The sequence below is a fragment of the Mustela nivalis genome (genome assembly GCF_964662115.1).
Source record: "Mustela nivalis genome assembly, chromosome: 8".
Taxonomy (NCBI): Eukaryota; Metazoa; Chordata; class Mammalia; order Carnivora; family Mustelidae; genus Mustela; species Mustela nivalis.
The window spans coordinates 28,881,304-28,900,848 of record NC_139027.1 but is presented as its reverse complement, the minus strand read 5'-3'; the positions used below and the strand labels follow the sequence as shown (position 1 = coordinate 28,900,848).

General features: G+C 41.9%; 1 protein-coding gene across 16 annotated transcripts in view; it reads left to right on the top strand.

Annotated features, from left to right (window-relative positions):
• The window catches only part of LTBP1 (latent transforming growth factor beta binding protein 1), a 401,809-nt gene that overhangs the window by 255,175 nt on the left and 127,089 nt on the right, over window positions 1-19,545 (top strand). For 9 of the 16 annotated variants that reach the window (XM_082745539.1, XM_082745535.1, XM_082745542.1 and 6 more), the window contains 6 exons: window positions 1,223-1,345; window positions 10,542-10,709; window positions 13,436-13,663; window positions 15,734-15,756; window positions 18,756-18,855; window positions 19,267-19,365. In XM_082745539.1, the coding sequence (XP_082601665.1) occupies window positions 1,223-1,345; window positions 10,542-10,709; window positions 13,436-13,663; window positions 15,734-15,756; window positions 18,756-18,855; window positions 19,267-19,365 (741 nt within the window). The remainder of the gene's footprint in view (window positions 1-1,222; window positions 1,346-10,541; window positions 10,710-13,435; window positions 13,664-15,733; window positions 15,757-18,755; window positions 18,856-19,266; window positions 19,366-19,545) is intronic. The other 7 variants (XM_082745529.1, XM_082745540.1, XM_082745541.1 and 4 more) reach the window with 2 other exon arrangements.

The window sequence follows — 19,545 nt, the reverse complement described above, 5'->3', positions numbered from 1 at the left end:
GTGCTCAGAAACCTTTAGGATGGCTCCTTGTCTCAGTACCAGTGAATCCAAAGCTGGCCTGGCTTTAATTGGCTCTTTTTCCAACTGTTTACCTTCCAGAAACTACTTTTCCAGCCAAGTTTGACTTAGTGTTTCTTGATTCCCCCCTCCCTTTGTGCAGTCTCTGCGCCCATGCTCTGGGGTCACTGTTGTAGCCACCCCTTCCTCCCCATCCATCCATCCATCCATCCATCCACCCATCCATCCACCCATCCATCAACCCATCCATCCATCCACCCATCTTCCACCGTCTCCCTGGCCTCGATGCCTGATGAAGTCTTTTTTTTTTTTAAGATTTTATTTATTCACCCAACAGACAGAGATCACAAGTAGGCAGAGAGGCAGGCAGAGAGAGGGGGGAAGCAGGCTCCCTGCAGAGCAGAGAGCCCGATGTGGGGCTTGATCCCAGGACCCTGGGACCATGACCCGAGCCAAAGGCAGAGGCCCTAACCCACTGAGCCACCCAGGTGCCCCATGCCTGATGAAGTCTTAAGCCCTCCTCAAGGCTCTGGTCTCCCCTACCTTCAGCTAACTCCGTCAGCTCTTACTATCTATGTGGGCAGTTTCATAATTTGATTTCTTCACATTAATGACCTTTCTTCTTATTATGGTAAGTTCAACTGCTTTTCACTTCTTTAATTGGTAGGTCGTTGTATGTCCAGATAGATAGCTTGCGTCTTTAGGGCAAGAGTCTTTGCCTTACCTGTATGATCTCTAAAATCTGATACCTGTTACCTTTCTTCTTATTATGGTAAGTTCAACTGCTTTTCACTTCTTTAATTGGTAGGTCGTTGTATGTCCAGATAGATAGCTTGCATCTTTAGGGCAAGAGTCTTTGCCTTACCTGTATGATCTCTAAAATCTGATACCTGTTAAGGTAAGAACTGTGAGGGTTGGAATCTTGTCAGTTTGATAACTAGTAAATTTCTAGTATCTCGAACAGAACCGAGTACATCGAAGGTGCATAATAAATAGTTATGATATAAATTGTAGATGTTCATTGAATGCTTGATTCAATTTGGGGTCACTCATACCCGCTGCATTAAAAGCCAACATCTCTCATTTACTGTCACTAAGAGATTAATGTAGTGAAAAAGAGAGTGAATGCTGTTTGCTGTTTACAGCCAGAATCTGTGCAACTGGGCTGGACCACCCCTTCTAAGAGGATTGTGTTTTCCTGCAGATATTAATGAATGCCAGCTCCAGGGCGTGTGCCCTAATGGTGAGTGTTTGAATACCATGGGCAGCTACAGATGTACCTGCAAAATGGGATTTGGGCCGGATCCTACCTTTTCGAGTTGTGTTCGTAAGTAATGATCACTTTTTATTCCTATTTTGGATCTTTTTATTTTTTTTTTAATTTGAGGAGGGGGGTATCCAAAGGAAGATGAAGACTCAGAAGTCAACTGACTATTGTAAATGTGTGGGGAAATCTCATTAAAAGGACAGCTGGAAGGAGGCAGACCTACTAACATCCCTGTTTTGGATCTTTCTCCAAATTAAATTTTTATTGCAGTCCTATAATAGCTATAACTTCAAGGTAGGGAAGAAGTACACTGAGAAAATAAACTCTCGTGGAGAGTTATTTAAAATTTTCATACCTGAAAGATGACAACAGTTTTTCCGTTCCTGAGCATTTTAAGCATTATTTAGGCTGGGTTAAACTTTGTCCAGCTTCTGTCTTTAATTAGTCCAAATTCTGAGTCACTGGTGTCTGATTTAATGAGGTTTCACTGTACTTGCTCCATTTGTAGAGTCTGGGAAATAGTTATAAAGACACTGCATTTCAGATTTTCTATTCAATTCTAATTTCTAAGATTCTTCTTTGTTGTCCTCAAAAACCACCGAAATGTGTCTCCAGAGTTAGACTGTTTTGCCTTACAAATGTTGTGTCTAAGTTTTTCTCTTGTACCTGGTAAGGGTAAAAATCCTTCGTCAAACCCTATGTCCTAATATTAATGCAGAAAATATATAGTTTCTCCAAAGAAACTCTCTAGCCACAAAACCTAATCCAGTGTAGTCCCTAAAGATCACTCGACAACCAGAGATGGATGAATTTAGATAGAAAGTTCTCACATGCAGATTTTTTTTTAAGATTACCTTACTTTTTAAAGAACGGTGTTCATTATGGCAAAGCAGGTAATCACTGCAGTTGTTTAGAAGCCATATACAATTGAAGTTTATTTATTTTTTTTTTTAAGATTTTATTTATTTGACAGACAGAGATCACAAGTAGGCAGAGAGGCAGGCAGATAGAGAGTGAGAGAAGGAAGCACACTCCCTGCTGAGCAGAGAGCCCGATGTGGGACTCGATCCCAGGACCCTGAGATCATGACCTGAGCCGAAGGCAGCAGCTTAACCCACTGAGCCACCCAGGCGCCCTATAATTGAAGTTTAAACACTGTAAATTAATGTATGGCAAAAACTGTTAGGATAATTTTAAGAACAATTCTGTATTTCTGTCCTGATAGGTTTTTATTTTTATTGCCTCCTTTTTAACGTGATTTTGGTATATGTTAAGCTGTGTCCTTCTGGCCTCCATTTTTAAACTGGGTCTTTGGTCAAGACACGTTCCTGCTGGACGTTATCTATTATTTTAATTGTGTAGCTCTCCCTGAGATACATAGACATGATGAAGTATGGGCAAGTATAGTAAAATGAAAATGACAGTCTCATTCATTACTTTTAAAAATCAGAGTTCACAGAGTTTTCCGGAAAATTGTTACTAATTACTACTATTTTCTTTTAAAAACTGTCAAATGCAGATTAGGACATTTTGCACGTAAGTTCTTTTTTCCATGTTCTTTCACAGACAATTCTGATCATGAGGCAGACACCTAATTATAGGGCTTTGGTGGTGGGTGGTAAAATTAGACTATGAAATGATGTTTGCATACAAGGTATGTTTGAAAACTAATGCAAGGATTTGGAAATTTTAGGTAAAAAATCACATTGTTGACAGTACCCAGATGATTTATAGATTCTTTCTGGCTGATTAGAATTACATGAGTAAATATTTTGAATAGTTTCATAATTTTAAGCGTAGAAGATTTTACAGAGTTAGGATATAGAATTTGCTTTAAATGTTTGGGGTTTTTTTCTTCATTTGACTTGTAGTCTGGTTAAAATTACCACATTGAAGATTGCAGATTAGGTAAAGTTGGAGAGCTGGTCACGAAGTGTTTTATTGAACTTTGACTAGATCTGATGTCTAGAGTCAAGGGCAGATATCCAGGTTTTTAACAAGATTGTAGAAATCTGCCAATGAGATTTTTGAAACACTTACACGTTTCCTTAGCATTTATTTTCCCTATCGTTGCCCAAATAATACTGAACTTACTAAACAACCATTCATTCGCATTTGAAAAATAAATAATTCAATTTTATGGTTCAGCTGCAACAGCTGAAAGGATAAGTATTAAGAGAGGTTTGTTGCTAGTTAATGTTCCATTTCAGAGTTTGAGTTAAAACCTGGGATCTTGACCAGGATTGAGTGGCAGATTTATTTCTCTTTCCTTTGAATTTACCCCATGTCACATCACAGAACTGTGGAGTTCTCTCATGATTTGTGACTTGGTTCAGTCCAGCCTAATTTGTTTGTGAACTATATTTTGAGGGAATCTATGTGGGGCACCGAGGGTAGGGGGAGGCAGTTGAGAAGAATCAGGAAAGTAGGTGATGTGTACGGAGTAAGGGGGAAAAATGTTGGCAAGATGGTGGTATCCTTAATAGTCATGGGGAAATAGCAGAAGGAGACTGGGGTGTCACATACACTCATGCACACACATAGACCCCCGTGCCCAGACACACAAAGGCACCGGGAGGAGTTGTTGTATAACGTTTAGAATATCTGTTTTTGAGAGGTATGAAAACTGCCACGGTTACAGCATGTAAGCAAATGGGAGAGACTGACCACGTTTGCTCAGGCAGCATGAATTTAGGGCATAGCCAGGCCATAAAAAGTGTGGCTGACTCTGAACGCAAAGAAAGGCACTTGGCAATGGCCAGGGAGCAACGGGAAGCTCTCCCTGTTCTCAAATGCACTGAAGTGAACACCCTCAGAATTCCCTGACTCTGGCCAAAGGCTGCAACCATTTCTCTTTCTCCTTGCCCGCTCTCTGTCCTTGACTTAGCAAAGCTGAGAGAAGGAAAGCCAGAGGGCTCTGGCCTCTGCTGTCCAGACCTCTGGGTCTGCACCTTCGGGTTCTGCTGCTGCATGCATCTTCAGACCTCCTTCTGCCTCACCATGGGGAAAGGGGAAGTTGTAAGATTTGTCAGAGCAAATCCAAGAAAAGGATAATAGCCTTTGCAGTTGCAATAGGGAAACGTTCTGACTTTCTGAGCTGCAATTCTCTTGGGAATTCAGGAGCTCCGGGATGAGAGCTACAGTGGGTATGTCCGTAGGTTTGGTAGAAAAATGCCCAGGTGCCAAATCTCTGAGCCTGCTATCTGGTTGTATTTTTGCCCTGGGACCTGGGTGCTAATTTAGAAATAGAGGGTTGGAGAAATGCACCCAGCAAACCTAGAAATCATGAGATGAGGAACACATTCCTTCTGAAAGTTAGTCATGTGTATGCCCGTCGTCTTTTTACTTCTCTAACATCTTAATGAGATACCGTTTTTCTTGTTTTACGCATGAGGCAACCGAAGTCCGGGGAGCTTTGCACAGCTTCTTACGAGGATACAGCTAGTAAAGGGAATCTTGAGATTTACAGATTGATTTATTAATTTTTGAGAGAGAGCGCGAGCACAAAAGGGAGGGAGAGGGGGAGGAAGGCTCTCAAGCAGGCTCTGTGTTGAGGGTGGCGCAGGGGCAGGACACAGAGCCTAATCTCAAGGACCCCGAGCTCAGGACCTGAGCCCAAACCAGGAGTGGGAAGTTTCACAGACTGCATCACCCAGGCCCCCCAGGGACTCTTTTGAGATTTAAAACTGGGTTGTGTGCCTCTATGTTTAGGCTCCCAGATCAGGGATTGGCAAGATATCGCTCATGGGCCAAATCTGTTCCACCGTCTGTTTTTGTCAAGTTTTATTGGAACACAGCCAGGCCCTGTCATTTACAGGTGGTCCTCATGTTGCTTTAATGCCACGATGGCAGAGTTGGGAAGTTGTAGCAGGGACTGGAGGGCTCACAAGGTCTAAAATAACTATTTATTATCTTGCCTTTTATGGAAGGAGTTTGCTTACTCTTGAGCTGTGTCCAGTAGGACTTTCTGTGATGATGGGAATGTCCTGGATCTGTGCTGTCTGATGTAACAGATGTTAGTCCCATGTGGGCAGGGCGACTAAGGAATTGAATTTTAAGTTGTGTTTCATTGAAATTTTACTGAAGTAGTAACATGTGGCCAGGCGTTAATGTATTGGACAGCACCGTGCTAGATCGTTGTTTGACACAGCTGGTGGGGAAGTGACTGCTGGACTCCTCCTTTCTTCTTTCTTCCTTTCCCTTCTGACTTAGTGGTTCTGGGCAAGTGACACCATTTTCCAGGCAGTTAGGCCGGGAGCTCCTAGGCCACTTTTGACCCTGTCCTTGCCTCTGGTCTTCAAGAAAGTCGTTCATCTTTGTAATCTGTCTTGCACCTTCTCTTGTCTTTCTACCTCCTCTGCGGCCATCCCTGCATAGGTCTCTCGCTTAGGGGTCTTGCAGCATCGTGGCCTGGGGGCTAGACAGACACGTCTCTGCAAAGTGTTTGCCCCCATGTGACAGTAACAGCAGAAACCAGGGCAGTGACATCAGCATCTTTATTGTGCATTTTATAAGCATCAGGCACGAAGCCCTTGGTATGCATTAGCGGGTAAAATACTTCCAAGACGTCCATGAGGTTTACATGACTGGTTTTTTTCTGTTTAAGAAATAAAGAAATGGAGGCTTGGAGCGGTTAGTAAGGATCTTGCAGAAAGCCACACAGCCTTTAAGTGGCAAAGTCCACGTTTGAAGCTGGCTCTTACTCCACAAGCTGAGCCTTGAATAAGGAAGAAGAAGTGGGTCTGAATGGATGGGAGCGAGTCCTTTATTTACCAAGGGGGCCGTGGTTTAGTCTTCCTTGCCACATGATAGAATAGATGGCGTAACTCTGCACTGGCTCCCGGATCACAGTTTCTTTTATTTTAGTTCTCCCAGAAGTGAATAGCCCGTTTCCCAAAAAGGGTGCCTGGTGGCTCTTCTTTCAGCAAATTCATCTCTCAGATCCTCATCCACATTTTCCCTCTCTCCCATCACTCCTCCCAAGGGGGTTTTAAGCGTAAAGGGATGGAACTCTGATGTGGAATTCACCCAAGAGATGAATGAGGATATTGGGGGTGTTGGGGCTGGGCAGGGGGTTGAAAACAGGCTAGCTATATACCATCTTCTCTAGTCTTTAATGTTTTTTACCTTCTTCTCAGTGCCAGATTAATTTATATCTGCTTAGTGATACTTATCATTCATGTGTGGAAGATGTCTTTGAATGTATGATCAGAATTTACTGTCTAGCCCTGTAATTAAGTTGTTTGAGAGACTACGGGGGAACCCAAATAAGAGAACCATAGCATCTTTCCTTCGTGCTGTGCTTTGTAAGTGGGCACCATCAGCATTGGCTATATGGTGATGATTCAAGACAAGAATATGGAGCTATATGCTTATTATTTTAGGGGATTTCTATATCTCTAACTAAGAAAAAAAAGAATTGGGATCCTGACTGACTGATGTGGCATTTCCAGTAGGTTTTACACTCTTTTTTTTTTTTTAAGATTTTATTTATTTATTTGACAGACAGAGATCACAAGTAGGCAGACAGGCAGACAGAGAGAGGCGGGAGGGGAAAGCAGGCTCCCCACTGAGCAGAGAGCCCGACTTGGGGCTCGATCCCAGGACCCTGGGATCATGACCCAAACCGAAGGCAGAGGCTTTAACCCACTGAGCCACCCAGATGCCCCAGGTTTTACACTCTTGAAATGTGTTTCTGTCTATATAGAGTACCTGAATCTTTCCACCTTAATCTTAGCAGTACATCTTGCAAAAATATAATCTACAAAACCCACTGTTTCAGTGTGTCTATGCATAGGAACATCAGTACTCCATCCCATACCCGTTTCCACTTACTTTTTTGAAATCTTGGGGCAGTACTGATTTCTTTAGTGTAGCATAAAACCTTATGACTCAAGAGAATACATGATCATGTGTGCCATATTTTAAAATAATAATGTAGTGTATAATGAATTACCCATTATGACTGGCCTTCCAGTCTGTGACTAAAGATACTCAACTTCATGATTCAGAGCATATTGTTTCTGGATTTACATGTCACATTGACTAGAATGTAAAAGTGCTAGAGATAAGTAGAATTGCCATGTGAGAGATTGGAAATGATAAAATGACAGGTTGTGTAGGGGTTAAAAAAGTGGCTTAAAAAGGCACACCCTGTTAGAAATCTGAGGCATAAACAACACTTTTTCTTCCACGTAGTTGTAGGTCAAAGGAAATTTGAATCATGGGAGCACCAGTAAAACTGAGGTATGTAGGCTAGACCTTCTCAATGGCTTCCTTCTTGGTTGTCTTCCATCTTTGAAGGAGTACATTTTTTTAAATTAGTTTCTTGTTCCTCTATGTAGTTGGGGTAAGGCGTGTCTCATTAGAACATGGTCGACACACCCATACTCAGCAACAATTGACTTGATGACCATAAGCCAGTGATTCTCTTAATACTCCTAAAAACCCCAATTTGAAATGCTTTGGAAACATCTGATAGGAAGACAAAAGTCTACAGATGGTTTGTTTAGAAAGAATCGGTTCACTAGACTTCTATCTTTATGCTCCAGATGATAAAATACCCCAAACTCTGTGTGTGTGTTTGTGTAGTGCACAAGATCTTAACAACCATCAACTCACTTTAATGAACAAGCAATTTCTCTAAAATTCACACATTTAAGTCCCTTAAAACACCAGATTGCTGATGTGGCGTTTTGGTTTAATTTTGGGGACAGGCACGGTAGGAGGTTTCTTTAGAGTCCTTGGATGCGGGAGCACTTGGAATGTAAGGAAGATGGTGCCTGATACAGTATCACTTGCCTGGGTGCGAGGGTGAGGTGGATACATAGAAGGGAGAGTGGAGAAGGGAGTGGAAGGCAGTCAATGTCACCGTTAGCCAGTGTCACGGATTTGAGGAAACTCTCTGCCGTGCTCTGAATGGCTCTTGTTCCTGGGATCTAGAACTGACATTAATGCAGTTAGTGTTATCATTAAGCCCTGCCACGTGTAAATGGGCTCCTGTGAGATGGCCTGACATTGTTTCTATGGAAATATGTGTTGTCAGTTCCAAATAATTTGAAGAGGAAGTTTTTTGGTAGAATCCCTTAAAAGCTGATTCTACTAGAACTAGGTATATGTTCTTAAGATTGTACGACCTATAGGTGCACGTGCACACACAAACACACACATGCCACGTGAGTGATGTTCAGTCATTCCAGGGATTAATTATCCCTTTGGGGATGATAGCCATGCTTACATTGTCTTTTATTTTTGCTTTGTGACCTTTGATCCTTCATCAGTCTTACACAGATTCCAGAAAGTAAGTAGGAGAAGGGAGAGGAAAACACTCAATATTTTTCCTCTGAGTACTTTTTAAGTAGCCCTGGATAAGTTCTGAAGCTTTGGGAAGGTCTCCTCTGCTCCCCTCAATCCGCTGCTTCCACATCCCTATACACCAATAATAGCTGTTTTTGAATATCTTCACTTTGTTCAAATTCTGCCTCCAAGCAGCGATCAAGATGTGTGTAAATGTCCCTTGAGAGGATGGAGATATATATTTTCATTAAAAAGAGTGGCTGATATGTATTTTGTATCTACTCTGTACCAAAGCTTTATGAGCATATGGTATTTCTAATCCCACCGAGCCTGTTATTCCTAGGTGAGGGTTACTGAAGCTCACCCAGGGTAGTAGGGTTCCTTCCAGAGAAACAGAGCAAATGAGGCTGGGTGTGTGGGTGCACGTGTGTGTGTGTAGAGAGAGAGGTTTTAAAGGAAATGACTCACGTGATTGTAGAGGCTCGTAAGTCCAGAATCCACATGGTAGGCTGGTAGACTGGAGACCAGGGGAGGAGTTAGTGTTACCGTGTTTGTCCGAAGGCAGTCTGCTGACAGAATTCCCTCCTCTTCTGGAAGTTCAGTCTTTTTCCTCTTAAGGCCTTTCCACTAGTAGGGTGAGGCCCAACCACGTTCTAGAGATTACCTGTTTTGCTCAAAGTCTACCAATATAAATGTTAATATCCGGTAAAACATACCCTCTGAGCAACTGTCAGACCTGTGTCTGACCAAATACCTCCTGGCTGTGGTCTAGCCCAGCGGGAAGATCCAGGGAACCATCACAGTCCCAGTGACTTCCACAGGTTGTCTTGCTGGCACGTGGTAGACGTCCTGTGAGAATCCAGATCTGCCTGGCTCTACAAACCTTTGCTCTTTTCACTGTGTTGTAGTACCTTAATTTGATCAGAAGCTTTCTTAGAGAACTGCCTTAGGTGTCAGTCCTTTTAGAACGGTTGAAAACTGAGATCTGGGCAGGAAGGGAAGGTGATTTTGGAAGTGGCAGGAGCCAGAGGAATTGGGTAAGGGAAAGGCGAATTGGAAGAACCCCATCTGGCCGGTGATACAGTAGGGAAGAACTTTGGTTGGGATGGGAGAAGGGAGAAAGAGGCGACCATCAAGCTCGGTCTGTTCAGCACTTTGGCTTAGCCTAGATCTGGCTCACCTTTACATTAGGAAACAAACGAACTCTTCAATGGCAGGACTGAATCTTATCCTCATAGCTGCCTTATGTGCTCAGTAGAGTGTCTAGCAGTTGGTTTAGTGAAGTCTTATGTACTAAACTTAGAATAGAAGCATGAGGAATCGGGCTTAGGTCTTGGATGACTATGGGCTGGTGTGCTTTTGCATGTTTTCTAAGGGACTGAACACAAAGTTGCCTTCCCGGATGTGCTGTCTCGTGTAGCCCGGCAGGTCAGAAGCTGCTCCCTGCCTCCCATCTGCTGTAGACTGGCCCTCAGCGAGGCCTGCAAGTTCTCACTGTCCTTAGGAAGGGCAAGAGCTGGCTTCAGCATCAGCTATGTTAAGTTCCTGATGTTCACCACACCTGCTTGTTTACCAGACTGCCCCAGAACGATCCCTATTATGGCTCAATACAAGAAAATAAGTGATGTCGTGATTTTGATAATAGGTACCTAGGTTCAGTTGGGCGGTTGATTTTGGTTGAAATGGTTTCTGTTTACTTCACATACACATACCTGATCTAATGCTTGCTGGAATGGACGAAGGGGCCAGATAGGGACAGGGAGGTTTGGGGCCCTGATTCTAAAACACATTTGGTAAACAGACTCTAAATCAGGAAAGGCGATGCCCTAAATCTACCTAAATTTGTTCTGAAGTATGGTATCTAACCCAGACTTTAGGGTTCATTTTATTATGACAGGAAAAGTCGATGTAGTCTTTTGTTGTTTCTTGGGTGACATCAGGCCTTATCTCTCTGCTTCAGCGGATACCCCTGTGATCTCTGAAGAGAAGGGGCCCTGTTACCGTCTGGTCAGTTCCGGAAGGCAGTGTATGCACCCTCTGTCTGTTCACCTCACCAAGCAGCTCTGCTGTTGTAGCGTGGGCAAGGCCTGGGGCCCACACTGTGAGAAATGTCCCCTTCCAGGCACAGGTAAGACATGACCAGCTGTATGCTCCTCCTATTCCTTCCCAGCCACACAAGGACCCAGGAGGATTCTGGCAGCTTGTGTTCCAACTTTTGGAACTTTTGGTTTCCAACTTCTAATTGATGTGTTAAGAATACAACGTATTTTTATCTGTTTTGTACAAACCATGACCATAGAAGGTTGAATCAATGGAAAAGAGATTTTCCTGTTTCTCTGTAACATGACACTTCCTCTCGAGTCTAGCGTTCAGAAGTGTGAAGAGACCAGAGACCTTGCTGGGCCGCGTGCCATCCTAAAGACTGGCCACGTGTCCCATGCACGGCCACGAGGCCCTGCGGAGGTGGACTCACTCACTCACTCACTGGTTGAACATGTGCTTGTCACTTTCTCCACTTGCAGATGGAGGGAATTATCTTCACGACTGAATTTGTGCTGTGAAGATTAATAACTCAGGGGCAGATCCTGTCAGTGCACTGAGGAACTTCCAAGTCAGAATATTAATGGAAGTTTAATCGACTTACACTTTATAAACCTCATACTTTAGTTTGGTACATAGTTGCCTAAGGCCCTTAAAGGATAACTATATTTCTCTCAGTGCCTGACTCCTACCAACGAGTCCTCAACTTCTCAAGCAGGAAGAGAAAGAAACATGACCTACGAATAGCAGGCGTGATATTATCAAGGGAGGAGTGGTCCCTATTTCACAGCATGTGGTGACCATAAAAAAGTCTCATGAGGTGCTTGTCTGATAAGGTGCTTTCCACCTAGGGAAGTACATCAACTCTCACGGGGACTGTTGAATGTCTCAAAGCTGTAGCTTACACAGCAGCAGAGCAGCAGACAAGGTTTAAATATCAACGTAAATTTCATGACTCACCTTTGTTGGTGGTTAGGGTCAGAAAGAATTGATAAGGCAGAGGAGAGTATAGTGTTGATGGTATTTTGGTAGCTATGTAATTTTGGACACCTTCACGAGGGCCTGGTATCCCCCTGTGGGATTAGCTATTGAAAAGTAATAAAAATCCATGAAATAAATGACCTTCAGAATTTATAGATCCATTTCTCTTCAAGTTCAATTTTAATAGCTTTGTAACTCTTACATGATGCATAAATCAAGACGATAGATATAACACAATTAATGATGTATTTTATGGTGACTAACATAACAGAATAAAAACTTTAAAAATAAATAAGTAACACAAGACAACATCTTCGTGACATCCAGTAACTAAACTGGAAAATAACATTAAAGATAGACTTTTTGTACTTATCCAATTTTTGGTTATGTGGTGATTTGCCGACATTTGATTCATTAATACTGCAAATATTTGATAGGAAAACATGTTGTCTTCTGGAAACATCTGGTCTTTCAAGTAAGAATTGTATTTTATAGTTAAATTTAAGAATGAATTTCCACCATTTAATGCGCAGTCCTTAGAAAAACACTGTTTTAGTATGCTTCAAGGAGTATTTTAGAGTTTCCTTTTTATTGAGGACTAATTTTAGGTCCAGAACACTCAATAGGGGATCTCTTGTTGAGTAGAAGGGAGAAGTGACTTATTTTACTTTCAATTTGAAAAGTAGAAATAAAAAAGTTGACCATAAGCTCCTCAGTGTCTGCGTTTGGTAACTTGCCTCCAAGACCAACACCAAAGGGATTAGGTGGATTTTCCTTCTCAGGCCACACACTGCCTCACCACCCCTGTCTTTCTCTTTCACTTATTCCTGGAGATGATGCAGTGGAGGTTAGCAGATCTTATGTGCCCAGTCTGCCTTTTTTTTTTTTTTTTTTTAAACAGGCAAGACCACTTTCCTGGCAAGGATAGCAGTCCCAGGGCACAGAACATCTCCTGTCCTCTGGATAATTAAGCCAGCTGGTCAAGATCAGGCTGTTGCCTCCTCATCTCTTTTTTTTTGAAAATAACTCCATTCTGACTTGGCATGTCCTTTTGTTCTTGACTTTTCTCCCTCATCCCTTTAGTTCTTTGCCGGATTCCTTTTCACTATCCTGAGACTGTCTTCAAAAACACTCCCCGTTTTAGTCCTTCTTCATCAACCTCACCATATCCACTGATACGCTCCATTCTGGCTGACTCTTCAACTAGAAACAAATTATGAAAATTTCAGCATCTCATTTCCCTGACCAGTGATTGATTTTTCTCTTTTAGCCTTCTTATTAGTCATCTAGTGTAGAGAGATATTTCTGAGTTCCTTGTTAATAACTAATGCAATTATACCAAAGCAGGAGGAAAAGAAGAAAGCCTGGTTTTTGTCGACCTTATACACATACCCTATGAAATATATATAGTATATATGGTATCTTCTGTATGTAAAAACCTTCTAATATATTACATAGATTCCATATATGTGATATATCATATGATAGAGAAAACTAAATGTACATAATGTATATATGGTTTCTCCTAATTGGTTGCTGAAATATACAGTATATATGAATATATGCTCTCTATATGTGCTATGTAGGCTATATATATAATATTGATAAGGAATTAACAGATGGAGAAGTATTGAATAAAAGAAAGGGTTGGGTTTTTTTCTGTAAATATGCAAGTTTAAGAGAAATTCAAGCATTATGCATCTGTTTTTGAAATTTTTAAATGTAACTATATTAATGATGATTTACTAAGAAATACTCATCATGATATTTTCCTCTGTATAAGTTTTGCACTTTTAGATTTTTAAAAGGAATATTTTCCCATCCCAAATCTAGCTGCTTTTAAGGAAATCTGTCCTGGTGGAATGGGTTATACGGTTTCTGGCGTTCATAGACGCAGGCCAATCCATCACCATGTAGGTAAAGGACCTGTATTTGTCAAGCCAAAGAACACTCAACCTGTTGCTAAAAGTACTCATCCTCCACCTCTCCCAGCCAAGGAAGAGCCAGTGGAGGCCCTGACCTTCTCCCGGGAACACGGGCCAGGCGTGGCGGAGCCAGAAGGTGAGAGTGGAAGTAGATCGAGGACCCAGCCCTCCATCTTGTGTGTCTTGTTTTTAACCTCAGCACTATTGATACTGTAGGATGATTCTTTGTGTGTGGTAGGATTTCATCAACCTCCTTGGGCTCGAACTTTTAGATGCCAGTAGCACCCTTTCCCCTCCAGGTGTTACAACCAGAAGGGTGTCCAGCCCTGCCAAATGTCCCTGTGAGGTAAAATGACCTTTGATTGAGAACCACCTCTGTAGAGTAATGTGTTTGGAGCAGGTAACGATATTCTGTGGTGATCTCAGGGATTGTTGGGGGCTACTTTGTCTTGGTGTTTATTCCTGAAGGGTAATTTATATCCTTTAGGGAATAACCCTAGTTCATTTCTTTGTCTAGAGGGCCATTTAATAAATTGTTACCTACTTCACTAAGTGGAATCTACAGACTTAAAGAAGTTAAAGCGTTGATGGAGCTTCCATTGGAAATAGAGAGCAACAGACAGTCAGGGATCATGGGAGACCAATGAGGCAGGACAGTAGAGTCCCCAAAGGGATCTTGGAAATCACCTTGTGTAGTCCTTTCATTGACTTTCTGAGAAGCCTGAGGCCTAGAGAGGGTACATGGCTTGCCATGTGTCATATGCAGAATATGTAATGGGGCCGAGAAACACATTTTTCCAAGAAAGAGGGTATAGCTTTGTATTCTAGGAGTCTAGAGACAATTGACCTTGACTGTGTCTCTTTATATAAGCCAGCATATTCAACCCCTTGAATATCTTTATTATCCTAAGAATGTTTATCACAGATAGAAGGAGCAAACATTTTAGATTTATACAGAATATGTGTTTTCTTTAATGACGCTCCTGTTGGCTTCTCACAGTTTAGTGGGTCAGAATATAGGGTGCCCATTTATGGATTTTGTGAGGAGAGAAGGTATCTAGTTTAGTAGAGAATCAGGAGCTTGGCTAAGCTGCCTTCTAGAGAGGTCTTTTTTTCAGATCTCTGAATTTTTCTGTGTTCTAGCCTGTTGTATTTCACTTTTCCACTTGTGGCCCTTCTTGTTAGGCAGAGCAGGGAGGCCCTCACCTAGAATTGACAGTATTGACTGGTTTGCTCTACACTTGCCGTATGTTTGCAGATGTTTGCAATGGCTCATACTCTGCACAGGCAGGAGGAAATGGGCTCTGGTCCAGCTTCTGCCTCAGGACATCCTTGGTGGGTTAAGCAGGACAGACCATTCGGTTGATTTTTTCCAACCACAAGAATAGAGCAGCAGTGATAAGCCATCTGGTTCCCTCATTGCTTTTGGAAGTTAAGCATCTACCAACACAATACACTAATGTTCATGGAGATGATGACTAATGAGAAGAACCCCAGTAGTTGTTAATCATAAGCTGGAGAACTAATACTAAAGGCCGATTAATGAGAAGCAAGTCTTTCTAAATCCAAAGGCATAACCACTCCCACTGTTTCTCAATAATGTTATGATTGTGTAATATGTAATCTATTCAATATACTGATGCTAATCTCTAATTAGATTTTATTGGCTTGTGATTTCTCTCCCTCTAATTTAGTTAGCTTATCTTACCGACGATGCTCATGGGGCTTCAATAAAGATTACGAGTACAGTACCCAGTCTTAAATCTCTTATTGAAATAGTGGCTTCCTTTTTTAACATTAACATCCAGTATCATATATTATGTTAAGGATAAGTACATGGCCAATTAATGAAAATGTTTTTTGATAAGGGAAGTTCCATAAAATTGAGATCAGCCCTAAAATAATGAACCAGAAAGTATTGTTTCCTTTAACCTGTTCAGTCAATGAGAGAGTTGGAAAGAGTTTCATCACATCTACCTGAACTTTGGTAGTTAAGGAATGATGTAGCATGGAGTGTATGTCTGTTGATCTTGTGTAAAATTCTCCAAAATGGCAGATGACCATAATTCTGCATTTTATTTTGTTTGATTCTTAATCCTTTTGGAGTGACAATTGACTTTTATTGTTTTTTTTTTTTTAAATTTAGCCATTATGTGGTGTATTGACTTAGATTGTACTAATGCCCTTCTTTCTTTTCCGGTTTTAGTGGCAACTGCACCCCCTGAGAAGGTAATTCATTCATTATTTGCAAGTCTTTGTTTTTTGTTTTTACTATCAAAACGATTTTCTTTTAGAATACCTATTGATAGTCTGTGGATTCTTAAAACTTAAATACAGTAACATGCCTAGTATTCATTATTTGGTGTGAGGAATTATAGCATTCATTCAAGAAATATTTAGTGAGCACCTATTACGTAACTGGCACTATCCTGAGTATTAGGATAACAATCGAGAACAAATCAGACAAAACTCCTTGTTCTCATGGAACGTGAATTGTAGTGAGAGAAAACGGTAGGACTGATGGAATCAGAGGTTTAAACAGAATTCAGGTCAGTTCGTGGCCTGGACTGTGGATAGAAAAAAAGATTATATGCAATTGTGAATTCTTATATATGTAAGAGTGAAGATATATATATGTTCCGCATTTTCTCATATACTGAGTGAAGTACTTCTTAAGTCAACTAAAATTTAACATGCATGGTATTTGGTTACATTAAAAGAACAGAGCTTACTTACCCTTGGAAGTTACAACCCAATACTAGAATATTGGTTCTTAGAAATTTTAGAGAAATATTAAGTCAGCCTTCTGGTTTTTTTTGGCATAAAAATGGGACCATGAATTGTGAGATTTATTCATAGGAAATATACAAATTTGCTGGATCTAAGCCTTGTTTATGTAATATTGTATCCCGTCTGAGTCTTGCTTTGATTCTTTAATAACATGAAAATTAGATCATTATTAAATCTTCACACCCAAGTGTTAGAATTCAGATGGCACGAACACCTATAAATTATTATAAAGTTTTTAAAATTTTTAGCTTATGCATATGGGATAGGATAACTTCAGGGTTCTACCTAAGTGCTGAAAGAATCCAGAACAATAAAGACGTAGGGTTTTAGAGTGACAGCGGCCAACAAAGAAGAATGTTGTTATATTGACACCAAAAGAAGTAGAACACATGTGCATATTTTATATGCACATTTACAGCTCCTGGATTGTGTTTCTAAAGGTCAGCAGCGTGCAGTGGTTTGCAATTTTGTTGATTTTGAATTCAGTCTTGGTTGATATGTGGAAGCAATCCTTCAGGTCATGAGCAGACCAGCCAGCTCCCTGATAACCTATTTTCTTCGCTGTTGAGGACGGAGTTTATGGTAACTCTCATTAAATTCTGAAATTTACAATTTACATTGTAAATTTTTTGGAGATGAGACAGTGAGGAAAATGCCGTCATAGTCTTTGCAGTCTTGACTCCTCGCGGAGGTCTCATGATGTTAAGGATGGATGAAGAGAAAGCAGGGTAGCCTGTGGGTGGGAAATTATATGTGCATAGGTGCAGTGGAGGAGATAGCAAGAGGTCTGTTGGGGGAACAGGGGAGGCTTGGTTAGAAGGGGAACTTGGGGCTGCTGAGGAAGGCTTGAAATCCAGCTGCAGCTGTAATCAGGGTGGGATACTGTGCTTCTCTCTCTTGACTCCACTTGTCCAGTGGAGAAGGAGCATTGATTAGGAAGTCTGCTGCCCCGTGCTGATGGGGGAGATGCTGTCTGTAAGTCTCAGGAGTGCATAAACACCTGATGGTGGTCTGTTCCATGTGGGCATTGACCACGGGCTGCAGGGAATGGGTTGCCATTTTGACTGATTGAGGTCCCCTTGAATAGGTAATGGAAGATTTGTCTGTATTCTTAAGATGGAAAAATGTGGGGGAAAGTAATAGTTGCTCAGTCTTTATGGAAGATGAATCACAGCAGAATTAACCGAGATAGGGAGATGAGGGAGCTTAAGAGACCAGTTAGATGATTATAATAAACAGGATGACACAGAGAGTCCAGACCAGGGTAGTGGGGGCTGTGGGTATGAAAAGGTCAACAAATATAAAGAACAGTGCAGCTGGGCAGGGCTTGGAACAAAGAATGGAAGAGCAGGGACCATAGTGTGACTTGCAACATGATTTAATGCCTGTGGCATTGACAGACACGCAGACCGCGGAATGAGAGCCTGCAGGGCTTTGGCAGGGATGGATTGGAGGTACTCATGGAAGATCGAAATGGAGTCACTCTAAAGACTCATGCCTATGAAATTGGGTCTTTGATGAGCTACCCCGGCAGGATATCTATTTTATGAAAAGCGAAAGAGCAGATCGTTGAAATTAGGACGGCCATGAAAAGGGAAACAGACCTAGGGAGTGAGCTTTGGGGGAGATAGCAGTGGTGTGCAGGGCAGCCAGGACCAAGTAATCCAATGAATGCTTCTGAGGACGTGGGGCGTGGGCATGCTGGCCCCAGCTGCTGTCTCTGCTGGTTCAGTCTGCTGGAGCCCTGAGCAGCTCTAACTGGAAGCTACATCACAAGTGCCCCCAGTCTGTGTTTTCACCTCCGGTCCAGAGGACGGGAGGGGGCTGCCGGACGCGTGAGGAAGCCCCAGGTCCAGGTCCCTGTGTTTGTGTTGCTCTGCTTGACTACGCTGAGAGCTGGAGGTGCACAGTTACTGGATGGGAGGTTCGAGAGAGGCCTTACTGACTGCCCGGCTTAAAATATTTTAATGTATTGTGTGTTTTTGGCTGACACATGTGCTGTTCCCGTTATTTACTCTGCAGAGTGTGGCTGGTCATCTTGCTAGAGCAGGGTACCATGTCCATGAGAGGACAGCTTAGTTCTCCATTGGAGTTTGTTTTGCCTTGTTTGAGACCAGATGTGGGCCCCTGAGCCACATGTTTACAGTGTCTAAAGGGACCTTTTGCTTTGGACCCCCCTGGGATACAGTTGGGGGTGTGTACATACATCAGCACCGCTGGGGGAATCAAAGGCTTGCTTTAGTCGCGGCTCAGCATCACTTCCTTTATGCATTTTTACCCCACAAAACTGCACAGGTCATTGTCGAGTGTCTCATGATACTTGTTGGCTTTCTAAGAGTAGAATCAAGTAAAGATAGTAATGTGTGGAAACTGAAGATAATTCCTACTTTCAGTTCTTGCTCTCTCTCTCTCTTTTTCTTTTTAATACAACCGCCCAGGAAATACATTCATTGGATCAAGAGAAAACCAAACTTGAGCCTGGTCAACCCCAGCTTTCTCCAGGCATCTCAACTATTCACCTGCACCCACAGTTTCCAGGTAACCTCTGTTGATCTGAAGAATATGATAATATTCTTAAGAATATTAATATACTCATAATGTTAGTGTAGGGGTGGTCTTGTATGGTTTAGAATGGTAGAAGGAACTTAAGTTTCTCATGGTTTTCAGTGGCCAGGAGTAGGTATATATTGTTAGAACACTTCTGAGGGGCATCATTTGATGAAGGCTCATTTTTCCCTGGCTTCTGAATTGTTCTCATATATTCCTGCTGAATGTTGAAACTGAGGCTATAGATGACTACCAGGGGCTTTCGGGATCTATAAGAGTCCTTTGTATCCAAGCAGGACTGTGATATGTTAGTAGACTTAAATTATGTTTGCATTTTGGAATGGGACCTCCAAGCACCTAACAGGCTTTAATTTTTTTCATCCCCTCCTTTCTCATATATAGTAGTGATTGAAAAAACATCACCTCCCGTGCCTGTGGAAGTAGCTCCCGAAGCTTCTACATCAAGTGCCAGCCAAGTGATTGCGCCTACCCAAGTCACAGGTGGGTGTGGTGGTACGTGCCGCAGCCTGTGCTTGAGACGTGGGGGTGAGCCTCCTGTCAAATGTGGTATCAAAATTGTATCAAAGATATGAGATGGCTCAGGGCAGGTTAGTCATAATAGCAAATCTTTGGAAATCATCTAAATACTGTTAAAAAGCAGGAACACTTAAATTAATTATG